A 21099-nucleotide genomic window follows, 5' to 3' on the forward strand; every position below is an offset into this window, starting at 1 on the left:
GGTTAAGTGGTTACCCAAAGAAGGTTTGAGTTCAAGTAACTCTTAGCCTAAAACCGTGATTTGCCGATCTGGGTTTATTATTTTTACATTAGCGACAGCCGTGTGGCATAGCAGAGTCAGAGACTCCAACCCTTGTGGCACACTTAGGTTGGAGGCTTCCCTACCGAGTCAATGGCGGATTCCATATAGCCCGTAGAATTTTAAATTGTAGGATATACCACCAGGGCAGAAGTAAAACTAAGAGTGTCTCAGAGTTCAGATGATTTTACAAAGTCTTTCGAAAATGCCCATGAGATTTCTTACTATCTGATATGTGTATGAACTATTTTAAATAGCTTTTCATATATGTTAAATATAAACTAGTATTTTGGATCTGCTCTGCGTACCAATACATCTATCTTGACCCCCTACCTCCCAGGTTTGGAGGCTCAGTCCAAGGGTCCAGCTAACCAGTAGAGTATTCTAGAGAGAAGTGATCCGTTCACTGGTGTGACTTCTTTATTCCAGAAGGCATGTTATTTTAGATTATGTTATTCTGTTGGTTTGGTCTACTAAGGGCCTTGTCCCAGTTTTCAGAATAGTTTTGAGATGTAGTAGAGATTTCGCAGACTGAGTCAGATCTTATTCAGATGTTTTGAATTGCAGTTTATTTCTTATGTCTTGAAACCCAGAGTTAATGACCATATTTTCGTATCAGATTATATTTTCGCATTTTCTTTTATGATATGAATATTGTGCATAATTACCAGATCAGATAGAGTAGGACGTCTGAGCCTTCATGGTTTGGGATGTCCGTCACAGCCATGCCCTAATTCGGTTCGTGACAAACTTGGTATCAGAGCACGATTCATGGTCCCAGGGTATCTGCGAAATCGCGTCTAGTAGAATATAGTTTATGGGTGTGTAGCGCGCCATACTTATAAGTAGGAGACTACTAGGCGTTCAGGAATATTTCTCTTCTTTGTTGTTTAGTTCGTGTTTCAGAGTCTGAGTTGTCCCCTAATCGATGATCTTGTGTTTCAGAAAAACAATCATGCCTCCCCGTCGTACTATCAATCAGAATACACAAACAGATGAGGTCCGTCCCACTCATGGGATGAGGACCCGAAACAGAGCTCAGACTCCAGAGATTGATGCTACTCTGGGAGTCCTACCTATTCAGACCAGCCCACTTAGGGAACCCAGAACTCCCCGAACGGGGACTAACCGCACTCAGCCTCGCAAAAGAGAGGTATCTAATGCAGAATTTAGATAGTCCATTCATATACTTGCCAGTTGGTAGCCACACAGACTTAACGGTCGAAAGATATTGGGTCTGCATCTGTTACGTCTGAGGCTATAAGAGTGGGCCAGTTCATAAGGATGAAACCGCCCAAGTTTACTGGTCCAAGGTAGAAGAGGATCCATATGAGTTTGAGGACGAGATGGAGAAAATCTTTAAGGTGATGCGTGTAGATGAGGTAGAGGGGGTTGAGTTAGCGGCTTAACAGCTTAAGGATGTAGTGAACCAATGGTATAATAAGTGGGAAGATTCAAAGAGTGAGCATGCTGAGCCTACAGTTTGGGCCGAGTTCGTGGAAGCCTTTCTTGATCGATTCTTTTCTCTCGAGCTGAGGGAGGCCAAAGCCGAAGGGTTAATGAATCTAAAGCAGGATAAGATGAGTGTCCAGGAGTACACTCTGAGGTTCAACCAACTAGACCGTTATGCGCCAGATATGACTAGTAACATGAGATCCCGAATGAGAAAAGTTGCATCCGGCATTTCAGATGACTAAGTGCTTGAATGTCAGGGAGAAATATTGAACTGGGACATGGATTTTTCCATACTATCAGTCCACATGCAGTAAGTTGGGGAAAAAAAAGAAAATCACTGAATCTAGAGATAAGGACAGATAGTCAAAGAGAGCCAAAACAGAAGACCGGAGCTACAGTCAGCAGCAGAGTAGGAATTGGGGTAACAAATAACAGAAGAAGAAGAAGAAGAATTGGGGTAATGTGTAGTCTGCAGCTAGAGCCCCGATGACCAGACCCCCAATCGAACAGCGCACTCAGGATTTTCAGTATAGGCAGGGGATGAGAATGCAGGGTTCACAGTCTCAAGAAAGTATAGCTCAGATCTCTCGGACATACCCGCGCTGTGAGAAATGTGGAAGGAATCATCCAGGAAGATATCGGCTTAGAGCTATAGTGTGTTATTCGTGTGGCCATCCAGGCCATATCCAGAGAGAATGTCCGGCGGCAAAGGGTAATTTTGGTGGATCATAGTCACAGGCCAATTCTTTTGCACCACCACCGCCTCAGAAGGGTGCCACTTCAGCTGCCAGAGATGGCCGCAACCGGTTGTATGGCTTGACCAACCACCAAGAGGTAGAGGCCTCACCAGATGTAGTTACTGGTACGTTGCAAATCTTTTCCCATGATATTTATATATTACTTGATCTCGGGTCTACCCTGTCTTATATGACCCCTTATGTGGCTGTTGGTTTTAGGTTTGAGCCCGATGTAATTGTCGAACTTTTTTCTATGTCCACTCTGGTGGGAGACTTTGTTGTGGCTAAAAGGGTGCATAGAAATTATATGGTGACTGTTTGTGGGCGGGATACTGCGGCAGACTTCGTAGACTTAGACATGGTTAATTTTGATGCTATCTTAGGGATGGATTGGATTCATTCGTGCTATGCCACGCTAAATTTTAGAACCCAAAAGGTTACTTTCTCTTTCCTGAATGAACCAGCAATAGAATGGGCGGGACATTCTTTAGCACCTAGAGGGAAGTTCATCTCTTGTCTTAGAGCTCGTAAACTCATTTCTAAAGGCTGTTTGTATCATCTTATTCGGGTTAATGATTCGAATATAGAAAGCCCTTCTCTTTAGTCCATCTCTATGGTGAATGAGTTCCCAGAAGTTTTTTCAGATGATCTCCCAGGAATACCGCCTGATAGGGAGATAGATTTTGGTATTGATTTGTTGCCAGATACCCGTCCCATCTCTATTATGCTATATAGAATGGCTCCTGCAGAGTTGAAAGAGTTGAAAGAGTAGCTAGCAGATCTTCTAGATAATGGTTTTATCCGTCCTATTATTTCTCCCTGGGGTGCATAAAGAAAGATGGTTCCCTTCGCATGTGCATTGATAACCACCATTTGAATAAAGTCATGATTAAAAATAAATATCCTCTTTCTAGGATTAATGATCTTTTTGACCAGCTTCAGGGTGCTAAATATTTTTCAAAGATAGACCTTCGTTCGGGATATCATCAGTTGAAGGTTAGGGAGTCAAATATTCCCAAAACAACGTTTCGAACCAGATACGGTCATTATGAATTCTTAGTCATGTCCTTTGGGTTGACTCACACCCCTACGACTTTCATGCACCTTATGAATAGGGTTTTTCTCCAGTTTCTAGATTTGTTTGTTATAGTTTTCATTGATGATATTCTGATTTATTCCAAGAGTGAGGAGGACCATGCCAATCACCTCTGAATTATCCTTCAGACTCTATAAGATCATGAGTTGTATGTGAAATTTTCCAAGTACAAATTATGGCTTAATGCTATTGCTTTCTTGGGGCATATCGTGTCTAGTGACGGGATTAAGGTTGATCCCCAGAAGATTGAGGCAGTGAGAAAATAGCCCTAACCCACGACTCCAATCGATATCCCCAGCTTTTTGGGTTTGGTAGGGTATTACAGAAGATTTGTCAAGAGTTTTTCCTCCATAGCTGCACCACTTACTAAGTTGACTCATAAAAAAGTGAAGTTCGTGTGGTCTGACTCCTTTGAGAATAGTTTTGAGAAGTTAAAAGATAAGTTGATAACTACTCCTATTTTGACTCTTCTGGAAGGTACGGAAGGGTTCGTTGTGTACTGTGATGCGTCCCGTGTGGGACTTGGGTATGTACTTATGCAGCATGGTAAAGCAGTAGTTTATGCATCTAGGTAGTTAAAAGTGCATGAGCAAAATTACCCCACCCATGACTTGGAGTTAGCGGTTATGGTATTTGTGCTAAAAATCTGGCGGCATTATCTCTATCGGGTACATATTGATATATTTACTAACCACAAGAGTTTACAGTAGGTTTTCTCACAAAAAGAATTGAACCTCAGGTAACGATGTTGGTTGGAACTTTTAAAGGATTATGACATGAGCCTGTACTACCATCCAGTAAGGCAAATATGGTAGCCGACGCCCTCAGTAGGTTATCTATGGGTAGTCTTTCGTATGTTGAAAAGGGAAAGAGGGAGATGGTGAAGAATATTCATCGACTTATAAATCTAGAAGTGCGACTCTTGGATTCCGAAGATGGGGGAGTGGTTGTTCACGAGGTAGATAAATTTTCCCTTTGTGCTGAAGTTAAAGAGAAGCAGGTTGAAGATCCTATCTTGATGTAGATCAAGAAAGATGTGGGTCAACAGAAGGTGATGTCTTTTGAAATTTGTGGTGATGGAGTTTTGAGATATTAGGGCAGACTATGTGTACCAGATATAGATGGGTTACGAAAGATAATCCTTGATGAAGCTAACACTTCGAGGTATGTTGTTCACCTAGGCTCTACTAAGATGTATCATGACCTGAAAGCTATTTATTGGTGGAATAATATAAAATGTGATGTGGCTAATTTTGTTGCCAAGTGTTTGAATTGTCAACAAGTGAAAGTAGAGCATATGAGGCCAGGTGGTTCTTCCCAGGAGAAATCCTTGACTTTGTGGAAATGGGAGATGATCAATATGGACTTTATCACGGGACTTCTGAGGTCCCAAAGCTAGTATGATTCAATTTGGGTGATTTTTGATCGACTGACCAAGTCAGCCCACTTTCTGCCCATCAGAATTAACTATTCGGGAGATGACTATCCCAAGCTGTACATTGTGGAGATAGTCCGTTTGCATGGAGCACCTGTATCCATCATATTTGAATGAGGTATGCAATTCTCTTTGAAGTTTTGGAGGTCTTTTCAGAGGGGTTTAGGTACCTAAGTGAACCTAAGTACTGCATTCCGCCCTCAGACTGATGGGCAAGCGGAGCGCACCATTTAAACTCTTGAGGATATATTAAGGGCCTACATAATTGACTTCAAGGAGAGTTGGGTGGATCACTTGTCATTGATAGAGTTCGCATATAATAACAGTTACCATGACAGTATTAAGATGGCTTCTTTTAAGGCATTGTATGAAAGAAGATGTAGGTCGCTAATAAGGTTGTATGAAGTGGGTGAGACTCAGTTTTTTGGCCCTGATCTTGTTCATCAGGCAATGGAGGATGTGAAAATTAATAGAAAATGACTTTAAGACAGCCTAGAGTCGACAGAAGTCCTACGCTGATGTTAGGTGAAGAGTCTTACAGTTTGAGGTTGGTGATTGGGTGTTTCTCAAAGTTTCTCCTATGAACGGAGTCATACATTTCGGGAAGAGAGGTAAGCTGAGTCCTCGTTATATAGGGCCATACAAAATTTTGAGAAGGATAGAGAGAGTTGCTTATGAGTTAGAGTTGCCTGCAAGTTTGGGCTTTATTCATCCGGTAATCCACATATCCATGCTGAAGAATGTATTGGAGACCATTCCCTAGTGTTGCCTGTAGAGGAGATCAAGGTGACAGACTCATTAGCATTTAAAGAGAAACCTATTGCAATCTTAGATCTCTAAGTTCGAAAGTTGAGGAGCAAAGAGATAGTGTCGGTTAAGGTGTTATGCAAAAATAAAAAAGTTGAGAAAGAAACTTAGGAATTAGAAAATGACATGAGAGATAGATACCCAGACTTGTTTGATCCGGTGGATGACGAAATAGAAGGTACAATCCTTGTCTTATTCTTTTATAGCCTTAGTATACTTTAAATCGTGCTTGTATGTGTTCCACGTCATCATTCGGGGATGAATGATCCCAAGGAGGGATAATGTAACACCCCAAAAAAATCATCCATACGTTAGCCCGTGGTAATATGCTCTTAGAGTTAAAAGACTAGAATTGTGTCAAAGATGCTTAGTCCCATTTTTGACTTCCAAAGTGATTAAAGTTTAAACCATATATAATTTCCCTAATTTTGACTTTTTATCATTTGAAAAATTGAATGAGCTTTCCGTCGATATAAGATTCACCCAAATCCGATACCCAGGCAAGAAGTTACGGCTAATTTAAGTTCTAGTCATAAAACACCATCATTTTGGTGGTTGGCGCATCGCGGAAGGGGCCTATTTAGAAATTTTCAAATTCCAGTAGCATAGCGCGATTGTGGCGCGTTGCGCTGAAGTTTCAGGTCCCAACCAGTGGGAAAACGCAATGGCTCCGCGTCGCGGTGACCTTAATAATCCCATTCGTCAATTTCCAGTGAGCCACCGCGATTGTGGCGCGTCGCGGTGGCCCATGAAATTGGGCTCCCAGTTATATTTTTAGTCCATCTCATTAAGGGTATATTTGGTATTTTTCACTCCCTTATCAGTCTAAACACGGGATTTAATCCCAAATGACCTCATTATTGATATTTTCATCAAGAACCATCAAGAACACTCCTTAAGGTTTCAAACAAGAAAACCCAAATAAATTAAGATTTAACCATGGGTTTTCAAGATTGATTGAAGATTTGGAATCCCCAAATCGTAGGCTTCAAGAATCATCTATCAAATTTCTAAATTGAGGTACGCGGGGTTTATCCTAAAAACTACATGGGCTTGTAAACACTAGAACATGATTTAAAGATTATCAAGCATGAATTTAGAAAGGGATTTTTGAAATACATGATTTATTATGAATGTTTAATTGTATTGTTGATTTGGTCTTTAGGCCTTTTCCCCTTAAATTAATTTACATGTATATGTATATGTATGAAAATTTTAGATTTAAGATTGTTTGAGAGCACAACTTATGAAATCCCTCTCTTGTGATGACTTTAAGTTTGTGATCTTAATGTGAAGGATTTGAAATGCATGATTTATGGCTTGAAATTTGTTTACTCAAATACCATAGTATTTTGAGCATGATTTAGAGATTTAAGAGAGGGAGTTTCTTGATGTAAATATATTTTGTTAAAAGAGAAAATTTTGCATGAGATTAAGAGATTTGACATGACCACCTTGCATCATTGAAACTTTGACAAAGAGAGTTGCATACATGTGTTTACACGAGTTTTAGAGAAAGAGTTCTTTGAAATAATTTATTGATATGGTGGTCCCGAATTTATGTTTTGAAAACAGAGATTGTAATATGCTAATAATGGCTCAGAGATGTGACTTTGCAAGTCAATGGTCTGACGATACCATAAGTATGCAGGCCATAACAGAGTATGTTTTTAGAGTTTGATTTCAGAGAATGGATGTTTTAAAGAGTTAAAACTGGGCTTAAAGAGGGTTATGTGGTTACCCGAAGAAGGTTTGAGTTCAAGTAACTCTTAGCCTAAAATCGTGATTTGCTGATCCGTGTATATTATTTTTACGCTGGCGACAGCCGTGTGACGTAGCAGAGTTAGAGACTCCAACCCTTGCGGCATACTTGGGTTGGAGGCTTTTCCGCCGAGTTAATGGCGGATTTCATATAGCCCATAGAATTTTAGAGTTATAGGGTATACCACCTAGCGCAGAAGTAAAACTAAGAGTGTCTCAGAGTTTAGATTATTTTACAGAGTCTTTCGAAAATGCCCATGAGATTTTTTACTATCTGATATGTTTATGAACTATTTTAAATTGCTTTCATATATGTTGAATATAAACTAGTATTTACGATCTGCTCTGATATCAGTACATCTGTATTGACACCCTACCTCCCAGGTTCGGAGGCTCAGTCCAAGGGTCTGGCTAATCAGTAGAGTATTCTAGAGAGAATTGATCCGTTCAGTGGTGAGCCTTCTTTGTTCCAGAAGGCCTGTTATTTTAGATTATGTTATTTCGTTGGTTTGGTCTACTAGGGGCCTTGTCCCAGTTTTTAGAATAGTTTTGAGATGTAGTAGAGATTTCGCAGACTGAGTTAGATCTTATTCAGACGTTTTGAATTGCAGATTTCTTTCTTATATATTGAAACATAGAGTTAATGACCATATTTCCATATCAGATTATATTTCTACATTTTCTTTTATGATATGAATGTTGTGCATGATTACCAGATCAGATAGAGTAGGACGTCTGGGTCTTCATGGTTCGGGGTGTTCATCATGGCCAGGCCCTAGTTCGGGTTGTGACAGTTGTGAAGCTGGATTCTCAGGTCATCCAAAAGAGGGCGAGTTTCAAGTATTTGGGGTCTATGATTTAGGGCAATGATGAGATTGATGAGGATGTCAAGCATCGTATTGGAGCTGGGTGGTTAAAATGGATGCTTGCTTCAGGAGTTTTATGTGATAAGGAGGTGCCCTCAAAGTTTAAAGGTAAGTTATACAGAGTGGCAGTCCGATCAGTTATGTTGTATGGAGCGGAGTGTTGGCCAGTTAAGAAATCTCACGTTCAAAAGTCAAATGTGGAGGAGATGAGGATATTGCGGTGGATATGTGGTCAGACCAGGAAGGATAGAGTGAGGAATACAAATATTCGGGAAAAGGTGGGAGTGGTTTCGGTGGAGGACAAAATGCGAGAAGTGAGGTTATGTTGGTTCGGGCATGTGATGAGAAGGGGTGCTGATGCGCCAGTGCAGAGGTGTGAGACACTGTCTATGGATGATTTTAGGCGGGGGAGAGGTAGGCCGAAGAAATATTGGAGGGAGGTGATTAGACATGATATGGAGCAGTTACAACTTACGGAGGACATGACCCTTCATAGAAAGTTATGGAGGAGGCAGATTAGGTAGAGGGTTAGGGGGTGGGAGGGTGCTGGTGCCAACAGGGAAGTGTTCTGTATTTGTGGTTGAATTTTCTTGTTCGTAGGTGTTGAGTATTGTCTATGGTTTCAGATTTATAGTTTTAAGTATTATCTTGTGCCTAGTGTTGTTAGATTATTTTGCATACTGTATAAGTTTATATGTATTTATGTGTTGTGTCTGTTAGATTGTTATTGATTCTAAGTCGGGGTTCTATCGAAAACAACCTCTCTACTTCACCTGAGGTAATGGTATAGACAGCGTACACTATACCCTCCCCAGACCCCACTAGGTGGAAATATACTGGGTATGTTGTTGTTGTTGTTGTTGAGAAATAAATCAAGACATTACTAAGAAAAAGGTGAATTCTTAACTTAAATCCGTAATAAAACCAAGAAATAGATGTTAATCTAGCTTCCCAAGCTCCTACAAATTTTACTTTTAAGCTCCCACACTATTTTAGGATTTAACTCTCAAGAGATAAGATAAAAATGTGCAAAATGGGCCAAAAGTAGGTGAAAAAAAGTTGTTATATTACAGTTTTTCTACAATATTTAGTGCAGGTTTTCCACTTGAGTCGAAACTGATTTCGATGGGGTGTTCGGGATTCGTTCGGAGTCCGATATACACAAACGAATTATGTAGCCATACTAAATTCGACGTTTCGAATGCGATGGCGAAATCGAATTTTTAAAAAAATCGTTTTCAAAAAATTGACCCCCGAAATTCGAAATCATAATTTTTCAAATAGGGGGTCGAATGAGATTTAAAAGTCGTAAAATCATACCAAATGTGCTAACACTCTAAAATAAATATTCCGGATCTACTGGTGAAGTTGAATTTTTCATCCGAGGTCGTTTTGATCAAATGTGGTCCCACACCCATATTTCTAATTTTTCAACTTCCCGATCAATAGGTCAAAATGAGCTTGGGTGCACCGGGACAGGAACCAAAAATTTACCTAGCCTAAAATTGATATTTCGGAGTTACTGACGCAGTCCGTTCGATCATCCGTCATACGGATCAAAAGATATCCACATAAGTCCAAAATAAGGCTCTCGAAGTTATCAAAAACCACAATATCACATAAATGATACCAGAATGCATTGAATCATGTCAATCACTCCCACCCCAGAAATATTACAATGCAACTACGAGAGGGATAAAATAGTCAAATCACACAAAATCACAAATTTCACATATTTCATCAAATTTTTTTGTCGTTACAAAAGAATATCATAAATCACAATAATTAAAAAATAAATTATCTAAAAATATATAATTGACTATCACTGGCACAAAAGTTTGAACAACTTAAAATATTGTTATACAAATTTCATCAATCTAACTATAATAATATATGCTTGACTTAGAATTTATCAACCAAGCAAATAAAGGTTTTAACTAAATGATAGAATTATACATAACGTAAAATTTTTAAGGATCAACATTGCGCCATGCATAGCACGGCGTAAGCCGGCTAGTATATATATACTAGTTTAGGTGTTCACGCTTTGCGTGTGTAACTCGCTTTAATGAGTTCAAATATTACACTAAATAGAATATTCGTCTAAATAATAAAGATGAATATAATAATTAAATTTAATATCTTTTAAGTATGTAAAGATGGAGAATTGATTTATTAAACCTAATCTTTACCAAAAATATTTTTAAAAGCTGATCCGACATTCATCTACCATCTGTAAATTACAACAAAATAATACAATGATAGAGACATCAAAATAATATAATTTAATCTAATCTTTACCATAAAAAAAATTTCAAAGTCGTCCGACACTCATCTACCACATGTAAATAATAACAAAATAATACGAAAATAGAGATATCAAAATAATACAATTAAACGTAACATTTACACAAGAAATTCTTCAAAGCCAACCAACATTCATCTATGACCTGTAAACTATAAAAAAAAATACTAGTTAACACAAAGCTTCAATTTTGATCCAACTAAGTCTTGTCGAGCGAAAATTTTGATCCTAAAGAATGATTTTGAATGAAATTAAAGAAGGATATATATATACACATGTTGAATTCTATTATGCTGACAAAACAGTGAAGAAGTTGAGATTAGAAAATTAAGCATCCACCAATCTAGACATGTAATCGAATCAAATTAGATGAGCATGAATCATATTTCCCCAATAGGCAAACTGGTTTGTTATCTAGTTTAACGTACATCTCAATATTAGTAGAAGTATTTCTTTAATAGAGTCCTATTTTAGGAGTATTTTTTCTAATTAAACAGTAGAAAGAAAAATATTAATTAATTCTCTTACCATATATTTTAGGAATCTCATATATTTTAGGAAGTCTAGTAGAAAAAAAATATTAATTAATTCTCCTACCATATATTTTAGGAGTACCATATATTTTAGAAAGTCTAGTTAATATAATAAAAATAATTAAATAATAAATTAAAAAAATTAGTGAAAAGACAGTTTTGTATGAAGAAGAATCTTTTAATGAAAGACAAAAAGTTCAAATCACTTTTATAAGGGTCTTCACACTTTTAATATATTATAGATATAGATTATAGATATAGATATAGATTTTATATATATATATATATAGATATAGATATAGATATTTCGTAACTTTTAGTAATTATTTTATAGTTATGGGCTAAATTGGTATTTTTCTTTTTAACTCTTGAGACTTATGTATAAAAGTTAATGGAGGTTTGAATCTGAATGATTCTGACCTTCATTAGTCATCATTTCATGGTGCTCAAAGTTCATTTCATTAAACACAAGGTCACACCCTTATATTTACGTTATGACAATCATATAACTTCCCAAACACAGAACATTCCACGCTCGATTTTTTGGGAAGGTTTGAATGCTTGACATATATAGATGAGTATTTACTCAGAATTGGGCATCCAAGTACCATGAATTTTTCTCCCTTGGTAAAATTACATCTACAAAGATATATGCAAATGCATGTGCATGACTAAAATCAATTAAATAAAATCATATAAACATATTATTCTAACTTTGTTTTATTCGAGTCTCAGTGAGTTTGCTTGCTTGAATTGGTAGAGCGGTGTAAGAATGTCCACAATTTTAAACTCACAAGAAGAGTTGAATTATTAACAATTAGATTTCATCACCTAAATGAAGACTGACATATTACATAAATCATGAACATCTACCAGCTAACTTTTACCTTCATTATGCGACGCACTTAGCCCTTCAAATAACACCACAAAATTCAGTCAAGCACAAGTTAATATATACAACAACTCAAGTTAAGATCATGACTATCGGCATTAATCTAAGTCAACAAATCATGACTCAACGACAATATGTTACACTTTGTCTCAAATATATAAATAAATAGACAATAAAAGAGATATGTTAATCATTTACGATTTAACCCGAATCATTTATGGATCCGATCCGACAACAGTAGTGACAATAATAATAAATCTCAGTTCACTCAAGAAATCAAATATAACAAGTCAACAAATAAATTTGGTCTACTCAAGGAACCATCACATTCACCAATACCTTATAGTACATGTTAAAGATTTTATGATCGCCCGCTAGCCATGACCTGCAGAGAATAAACTCTTGTCTATTTACCAAAATTTCAAACATCTAGTGCCGGCCTACCCCATATCAACCAATCTCGTGAAGATGTCTAAATATCAGTACATCCTTTAGTAATAACATAAATCTCATGAAGATGTCCAGATACCAAGACATTCCACAATAATCATCAAATATAGCAACAAACACGAATATAATGAGAAATAACAACCATGATTGTACAATCAATAAGTCTCGAATACAACCCCATCAGATGTGATTAATATTTGGATACATCATTCGACAAGTTACTTCTTTTTTCATACATCATAACAAGTATACGAAGAAATAGTGAATATGCCCACATAAATTAAGTTGGGTTTCAATTATGTTAAACTATCACCTACCTCAATTCTAACTGGCACCACAATACCTACCAAATACATGTAAAAAAATAGTAGTTAATATATGATAATTTTCTCTACATGAATTTCTTCTCATAATTTTTTTTAGTTATAGTAACCTTATTTTCTCCATTGTTCTTAAAAACCTCGGTTAAAGACTTTTTTCGTTCATATTTTCCTATCTCTATTTCTTTTCATGCTTTTATTATGTTTTTTTTTTTAATTTTCTTTTATAAATCTTGATTCTTTCTTCTTCTTCTTTTTATAGTATGAAAGATGGTAGTATTTGTTCTATCTTAATTTAATACAAAAGAATGACATAGGATTTTGATTCAGAGAGATAATCACATAGTATATGAAATTGATATATAACCTATTATCACCAAAATTGATCAATATCACAATTAATTTATGTAGTTTATGTATCTATTACAATACAATTGTGACATACAAGAAACTACTTTATAAACCGATTTCATCCGGTATATAATCTAAAGAAGAAGATTTCGCAACAGTAGTTGCTATTGTGACTACTGTTGTGACTTTGCAAAGTTTAAGAGAATAAAGAAGACATTTATAAAGTAGTTACTATTAATTAGGAGGAAGTGAAGTGAAATTAAGATAAAAAGGAAAGCCTGTAGCTGGTATCCATTCCTCTCCGTGAATGAAATTTGCAACAGTGAATTGAGCGGCCTCGATGGAACTATTGATTACTCTATAACCAGGCCATTTGTGGCTAGTGTTGGAACCTGGTCCTCTGTTCATGTACTCCCCATAGTACAGTGTCCTCAATGCAAAATCACCATTCCATTCTAACCATCCCCGAGGCTCTATTAAGTTCCCAATGTACGATCCCATGTACACTGTCCTCGAGTATTCTTTCCAGGGACGTCCTAGGCAATTCTTATGCGATGATTGCACTGGAATCAAATCAGCAGCAGCTTCCACTTTGCACTTTATGATTGAAATCCCAGTATTCTGGTTTGGATCTTTTCTTCCTTGGGCAGTGAACACGTTCGTCTGTCTCGGGTTTGGTTTACGAGCATACAAATTACACTTTTGTAAAACTACGGCTGCATTTCCGAATGTGAAGTCGACTGTTCCATAAACGTCGCACTCCCGATAAAACTGTCGAAAGGAATGAACATAGAGGGTGTCTTGGTATGCGATGAAGCTGCATTGGTAGAAATCTGTAAAGTCTGAGCCACTGCTTGGTCCCGCGTAGCTTTCAACTGTGATGCCTTTCGCTAAGAATCCTTTTCCCACCACCGCTGCAATATAATATGCATTCAAATAGAATCACCAAAAGATGTACTTGCTTGTTGCAAAAAGAGCAGAAGCTAGCTCGTCTTTACTACTTGAATATATATATATGATATGTTGTATAGAGGATTGAATACAGGCGAACACGTACAAGCTGTTTTTAACTTAGTAAATTAAAAGGCCAACAAGATGATCCCATGGATAAACAAGATTGATAATATATACATCCCATGGATAAACAGGATCATACCTGGTAAGAAAGGAGGAAAGCGTATGGAGGAATAGTGTGGAGTTAGAGAAAGAGCGATCCATTTTTGAAGCGGGCGAATTAATGCAGCAGCGAAAGCCGAAAGTATAATTATAAAACTCCCACTGATTACAAAAAACTAGTGGAAGTATATAATTATATATAGGTCTTGGAACACTCAGATGAAGGAAACAACAGATCAGTCAGTACCCACGTGAATGTGATCGGTCACTCGATACTCTCATTTTCTCAAGGGAAAAAGAAACATAAAGGGGGTTCTGCTCAAAGTAGGGGGGACATGATTAAAAATAAGGGTAAAGCAATTCATTGTTGAATGTAATTTTAAATACCAAGTAGCATCTGTTTTCAACATAATTTAATTTATTAAAAATAAACTTTAATCACAAATAAAAATACGAAGAAATAATAATTTTATTGATAAACAAAATAGTTACAAATCTATTCCTCCCTTGATTTTTTTCGTAATTCGAGGATCATTTATGGCGTATTTCTCAAACGTAGGATGGTCTCCGTACGAATATTCCATGATTTTGTGGGATATTGGAGGCCTGATCTTTTATGAATACCCATTAGTTTATGAGATATTCAAGATGACTGAATATCCATGGACTGTTTCAAGACCTTAAATAGGCGGGATTTAGGATAAATTATTCTAACATAATTTGAATTTCCTTAAAATTTAGCATATATATAGTATCATTTTTCATTTTAATTATTTAAGTGTGTCATGAATTTAGGGTGAAAGAAAAAGAATCTTACAAGTAATGCGTAGGAAGGAAGGCAGGCAGAGAGCTGTAATCAAAGTTAAAAGTTTAGATATGCATATCCCTTGCATGCAATGGGCAAAGGCCGGCGCTCTTTGATGCTAGCAAGAGAAAACGACATCAATTCATGGTTGGCAGTTGGCTGGTAGTATCTGTGTACGTGTGGTGTTTCCTATTTTAAAGGCCACTTTATCAAATCTACTCTTCCACCCCGGACCATCTTTCTCTTATTTCCCACATCAGCTTTTCAATTGAAAGATCCAAGTCTTTTAGGAAATTGATTTAGAAGTACTAAATGATTTGGACTTTTCTGCTACTACCCTCCCGAAATCTAATTTTCAATTTGAGACTTTGTTTGTTTTATTATTATATTATACCAATAAATAAATAAATAATGCTGCAGCATGCCTGGAGGAGTGGCTACTTGGTAAATGTCTTACAAACCTCCATTGACAACAAAGATTACATTGCGGGCAAACTCCTCCACGCCCATATACTCCGACTTGGCCTTTCCTCTCATACACTCCTCCTAAACCGTCTAATGGAATTGTATTCCAAGTGTGGCCATATTCAGCCCGCACGACACCTGTTCGATCAAATGCTTCAACCAAATATATATTCTTGGCATTCCCTCTTGACTGCTTATTGTAAGCAACCTCAACTTGACAATGCCCATAAACTCTTTTTGAATATGCCTGAAAGAAATACTGTATCCTGGAACACCCTCATCAGCGCATTTGCTCGAAAAACTCCAACAAGGGCCTTGGAGCTTTATTCTCAAATGAACGCCCATGGTTTCTCACCCACCCATATCACATTCGCTAGCGTTTTAAGCGCCTGTGCCGGGTTGGGAGAAATGGACTGTGGCAGGGTGTCTCATGCTTCTGCTGTCAAGTGTGGGCTTAACAAGAATGTGTACGTTGGGAATGCTTTGTTGAGCTTGTATGTAAAATGTGGGTGCCCTCGGGATGCGTTGATAGCGTTTAGGGAGTTGGATGAGCCTAATGAGGTTTCCTTCACCGCAATGATGTGTGGACTGGTTGAAACTGATCAAGTGGAAGAGGCGTTTGAAATGTTTAGGTTAATACAGAGGAGTGGAATTAGGATTGATTCTATTTCATTGTCTAGTGTACTCAGAGTTTGTGCTAAAGGTGGGGGTTCAAGTTTTGGTTGGAATGGCGAGACAGATAGAGATCTACCTAACACGCAGGGGAAGCAAGTTCATGGTTTCACCATTAAACTTGGATTTGAAGGAGACCTTCATGTGTGTAACTCCTTGCTTGACATGTATGCAAAAAACGGTGACATGGAAAGTGCTGAACTGTTGTTTGGAAACCTTTCGGAAACTAGTACTGTTTCTTGGAATGTTATGATAAGTGGGTTTGGACAGAATCGTGATAAACAAAGAGCGATGGAGTACATGGAAAGGATGCGGGCTTTGGGTGTTGAACCCGATGAGGTTACTTACATAAATATGCTCGCAGCTTGTGTTAAATCAGGGGATGTTGAAAATGGCCGCTTGATATTTGATAGCATGGCTTGCCCTAGCTTGATTTCATGGAATGCTATTCTTTCAGGCTATTCACAGAATGAGGAACATCTGGAGGCATTAAAGCTTTTCAGAGAAATGCAATTTCAAAATCAGCAACCTGATCGGACCACTTTGGCTATCATACTTAGTTCATGTTCTGAGATTGGGTTTGTAGAATGTGGGGTGCAGGTCCATGCTACTTCATTTAAGTGTGTCTGTCCTGGAGACATATATATTGCTAGTGGTCTTATTGGTATGTACCTAAAATGTGGTAGAATAGAAGCGGCTGTACATATTTTTGATGGGCTCACTCAAGCAGATATAGTCTGTTGGAATGCTCTAATTACTGGTTTATCCTATAATTCGTTGGATAAAGAAGCTTTTACTTACTTTCAGAGAATGCTACAGATAGGGATGTTACCTAATGAGTTTTCATTTGCTACAACACTGAGTTGCTGTACTAAGCTATCTTCGTTATCGCAAGGGAGACAAGTTCATGATCTGATAATTAAAGATGGGTATGCTAATGATGTTGTAGTTGGAAGTACTCTGATTGACATGTATTCCAAATGTGGTGATGTAGATGGGGCCAGGGTACAGTTTGATATGATGCCCTATAAGAATACCATAACATGGAACGAAATGATAAATGGCTATGCACAAAATGGTCGTGGAGATGAAGCTATTTTCTTGTATGAAGATATGATTTATTCAGAAGGAAAACCTGATGCTGTAACCTTTATTGCCGCTTTAACTGCCTGTAGTCACTCTGGGCTGGTAGACCTGGGGCTTAAGATATTCAACTCCATGCAGCAACAATATGGGTTGAATCCACTTGCTGATCATTACACTTGCATAATTGACTGTCTGGGTCGCGCTGCCCGGTTTAGTGAAATAGAAGAACTCGTAGATAAGATGCCATGCAAAAATGACTCTCTTGTCTGGGAGGTTTTGCTTAGTTCTTGTAGGATCCATGGAAATGTAATCTTAGCAAGGCGGGCAGCAGAAGAGTTAATCCGTCTTAATCCGAAGAACTCTGCCCCTTATGTGCTTCTAGCAAATATGTATACATCGTTAGGAAGATGGGATGATACAAAGGAAATTAGAGCAGCTATGTTGGAAAGGCAGGTAACCAAGGATCCTGGTTTTAGCTGGGGTTGAATTTTTTTGTAGTAGTAACTAGTTAGTGTAGCTGGCTGTTCTAAATTTTGACAGACAGCTAAAGGAAAGATGCCCTGTTTGTTAATGCCATTATCCATTAAAAATATTAAAGTTGATGCTCCTCAGGGCTGGATTGAGCTAGCATTTTGGAGGTGCTTTGAATAGGCTAGGCTAAGCTGGGCTGTTGAAATCTGCCACCTGCTAAGACTGGATTGGGTTTGGCAGCCCATTTTGAGCTCTACTTGCCTGAAGCCAGGAACTAAACTAATGCAAGAGATTAGGGATTAAAAAAGGGAAAACAAGAAAGTCTTCTTATGCAGTGAGTACCTTTGTGCGCTTCATATTGTGGGCTGGTCAATTTGTAATTTCTCTAATTGTTGTTGTTGTTGGTTTAGCTAGTAGTCTCACTTGATAGTTCTTGAATTATGTTCGAGTGCGTTAGAGGCTCACATTCAGACATTGGTTGGGAAATGGATTGACTTGGGCAATATCCCCCTTAAGAGCTAATTTTTGGGGTTGAGTTAGACCTAGGTGTCATATCTTTATATGGTATCGGAGCCGGCGTTGAGGGGGGTGTTAGAGTGAGTTAGTGTTTTACATTGGTTGGGAAATATTGAATGGCGGTTTGCCTATATAAACTTAGGCAATTTTTCCATCATGAGCTAGCTTTTGGGATTGAGTTGATCCATGTGTCTTGTCTTTACAAATTACAAATATTGTCTAGCTAGAACAATAGAATTAAATTTATATGCACTGATAGAGATGGATTAAATTACACTAATGACGTAAAGCTGATTCTTTATGCACAAGAAACATTAATCAAATACGTGCATGCAATGAACAAGATAGGCCTAAAAAGACACTTACCAGTTACCAAGGGTAGCAGATCGGAAAGTAGTCCATCCATCAACATGATTCCGGTTATCCTTTATCTTCGTCTTTCCGATCCCATCTCCAACAAACATAAATTCTATGATTGATGATCAATTTAGCAATTTAAATAGTTGCTATTCCAACTAAAAATAGGACGAAGAAACAACCTACCTCTACTAAAATTAGAATAACTAATTAGTTTCCTACCAAAGATAGGACTTCCTAATTTAACTAGGATTGTACTAAAAAAAAACTGGAGAAAACCAAAAAAAATAGTTGCATTCTTAAAGCAACTTTCAACACTCCTCCTTGCTTTATGAAATCCAAACACCAATTCTTTGCCTTAGAAGCTCGAACTTGCGTAACGACCTCAGATGTAACAGCATACCTCCCATCATTCCTGGTACACCTGCCATTGTTTCCAACATCATTGCACGACAACCGTATCTTTCCTTGAAAAATAAATCGGTTGGAATCCTGAGAAGTTTCACTGACCAATAAGCAACCTTATCAAGGAATTTCTTGAGCACATGGTGCTTGCTTAGATCAATCGACAAGTCAGCCTGATATGTCTCCCATGGAGATGCGAAATGGTTAACGTCTCTATGATAAGCTTCGTCAACATCCTTTAGAGTCGCATCCTTAGGCAGTCTCCAGTAGTCAAATGCTATCGCAGGAGCAGAGACATTTTCAATTTCACCGCGATCAATATCATTAAGATACAAAGTATATGAGTGTATAGCCTCATGACCAACAACTCTGTGTGCAAGCTTGGGGAACAGCAAGTAAAGCACAAAGTAAAAATTGAAAAACGCTCCCTGCACGGCAATAACTAACAACCTCTCATACCATTTAAGCTGTACTAGCTCCACCATAGTAATCAGATGCATCCTCTCATTCTCAGCTTCTTCAGGTAATGCTTTTATCCAACCACTACTTTGCTCGAACTTCTCCTTTGCGTCACAGTCAGGATAATTATTTTTCTTGAAGGATTCGTAGAGTCTCTTGGTGGTGACTTCTCCATATGCCTTTCTTTTACCACTTGAACGAGATTCAGAGGTGCTTATACCTCCAACTTTGAGTTTCTCCTCGGTTGATGAACTACCTGTTGTCTTTTGGATTTCTTGCAATGCAGCTGATGTTCTGCAGCAAGGATCTCCAAACTGTGTGAGAGCCGAATCCCCCACTGAATTGTTGCCAAGAATCTGGCAGGATTCAACCTGCGTTAACTGGGAATTGCTCGGCAAAGGCAGCTCATCTGACTGAGTAACATTCTCACGCTGCTCATCACAAGCATTCTCAAGTTCCAGTTCTGATAATTTATCAGCATTAGCAGCTTCAGGCATCTCTTTCCTCTGAACTGAAATATTGCTTTCCAAGTAAAGCTTACACTCAGAATCATATTCCAAATGAGTCATATTCTGGAATCCATTAAGAGAGCATAATCCCCCTCCCCTAGCAAGACCAGAATTATTTCCCAACAACACCAAATCATTCTCACGCAAAGAAATTTCTTCACCTAAATGCTTAGCAAAAACTTCATTCGGACAAGGTATGTCAGGCAGGCCATTCTCCGAGTCATCCGATTGAAGTCCAGAGATATCATCTAGTTTCTCCCCAGACGTAGCAGCAGCGTCCTTGGGATATACTTTCTCCCAGCTGTCAGCGACGGAAAGGTTTTTTCCTTGAAGATTATTAAGCAAGTCAATGTAGTCAACTTTGCAATCGTAACCAGGACAAAGCCAGCCTTCATCATCGGGTGGAATGTCTTCTTTTAGCAGAGGTAGCTCTACACGCGATTGGTGAAATCCACGCTCTTCTTCCAATGGATATAATGAGAAACTTCTGCCTCTCATTTTGACTTTAAATAGGTCTTGTCCAGATGCTTCCTTGATCAAGCAATGTTTATCTTCGGAATACAATTTGAAACCTTTTTCTAATAACTGACCAACACTTAACAAGTTCTAGTCCAAATCGGGTACGTAAAGAACATCAGAAATTACTTTAGTGCCCGATTGTGTTTCAATTGTGATGGTTCCCATTCCTTTTGCTGGAATATAACCACCATGGCCGATCCTAACTTTTGTAACTTTAGTAGGGCTCAAATCTTTAAAAAGATCTTTATCGCAAGTCATATGATTTGTGCATCTGCTATCGATCAGCCACTACTCGCTTGAGACACTGCTTGCTAAACATGATGCAACAAAGAATTGATCCTCTTCCTGTTCATCAACAACTCGAGCCTCTGCATCTTGTTGCTGAGTTTTATTTTTACAGATGATTGCTTCATGCCCAAGCTAATTGCACTTAGTGCACTTAGCATCAGGCTTCTTCCAACACTTGAAAGGTGCATGCCCGAGCTTGCCGCAATGCTTACAAGGAGGGTAGTTTCCTTTGAAACCACCTGTTTTGTTTTTGTTGTTGTGCGTTGCACCTTCTTCATCAGTTGGTTGGTGCGTTTTATTCTTCTTCTTCTTAGAACGTCCATCATCATGATGTTTGGCTGGTAA

The 21099-nt window shown here is 38.0% G+C and overlaps 3 protein-coding genes across 3 annotated transcripts; 1 reads left to right on the forward strand and 2 right to left on the reverse strand.

Moving 5' to 3' along the window:
* Positions 1-13185: 13185 nt before the first annotated feature.
* On the reverse strand, positions 13186-15154 carry LOC107875227 (pectinesterase-like). The gene is made up of 2 exons (XM_047414226.1): positions 15020-15154; positions 13186-14000 (listed from the first exon to the last, which is right to left on the reverse strand). Exons 1-2 carry the CDS (start codon positions 15093-15095, stop codon positions 13321-13323), a joined length of 756 nt encoding a protein of 251 aa, XP_047270182.1. The 5' UTR covers positions 15096-15154; the 3' UTR covers positions 13186-13320.
* Positions 14908-19089, forward strand: LOC107875225 (pentatricopeptide repeat-containing protein At4g20770). Its single transcript, XM_016721841.2, has 2 exons — positions 14908-17683; positions 17843-19089. Exons 1-2 carry the CDS (start codon positions 15419-15421, stop codon positions 17879-17881), a joined length of 2304 nt encoding a protein of 767 aa, XP_016577327.2. The 5' UTR covers positions 14908-15418; the 3' UTR covers positions 17882-19089.
* On the reverse strand, positions 18904-20445 carry LOC107873755. Its single transcript, XM_047414616.1, has one exon. It carries the CDS (start codon positions 20443-20445, stop codon positions 18904-18906), a length of 1542 nt encoding a protein of 513 aa, XP_047270572.1.
* Between the last annotated feature and the right edge of the window lie 654 nt (positions 20446-21099).

Source organism: Capsicum annuum, chromosome 6, assembly GCF_002878395.1.
Source record: "Capsicum annuum cultivar UCD-10X-F1 chromosome 6, UCD10Xv1.1, whole genome shotgun sequence".
NCBI classification, from domain to species: domain Eukaryota; kingdom Viridiplantae; phylum Streptophyta; class Magnoliopsida; order Solanales; family Solanaceae; genus Capsicum; species Capsicum annuum.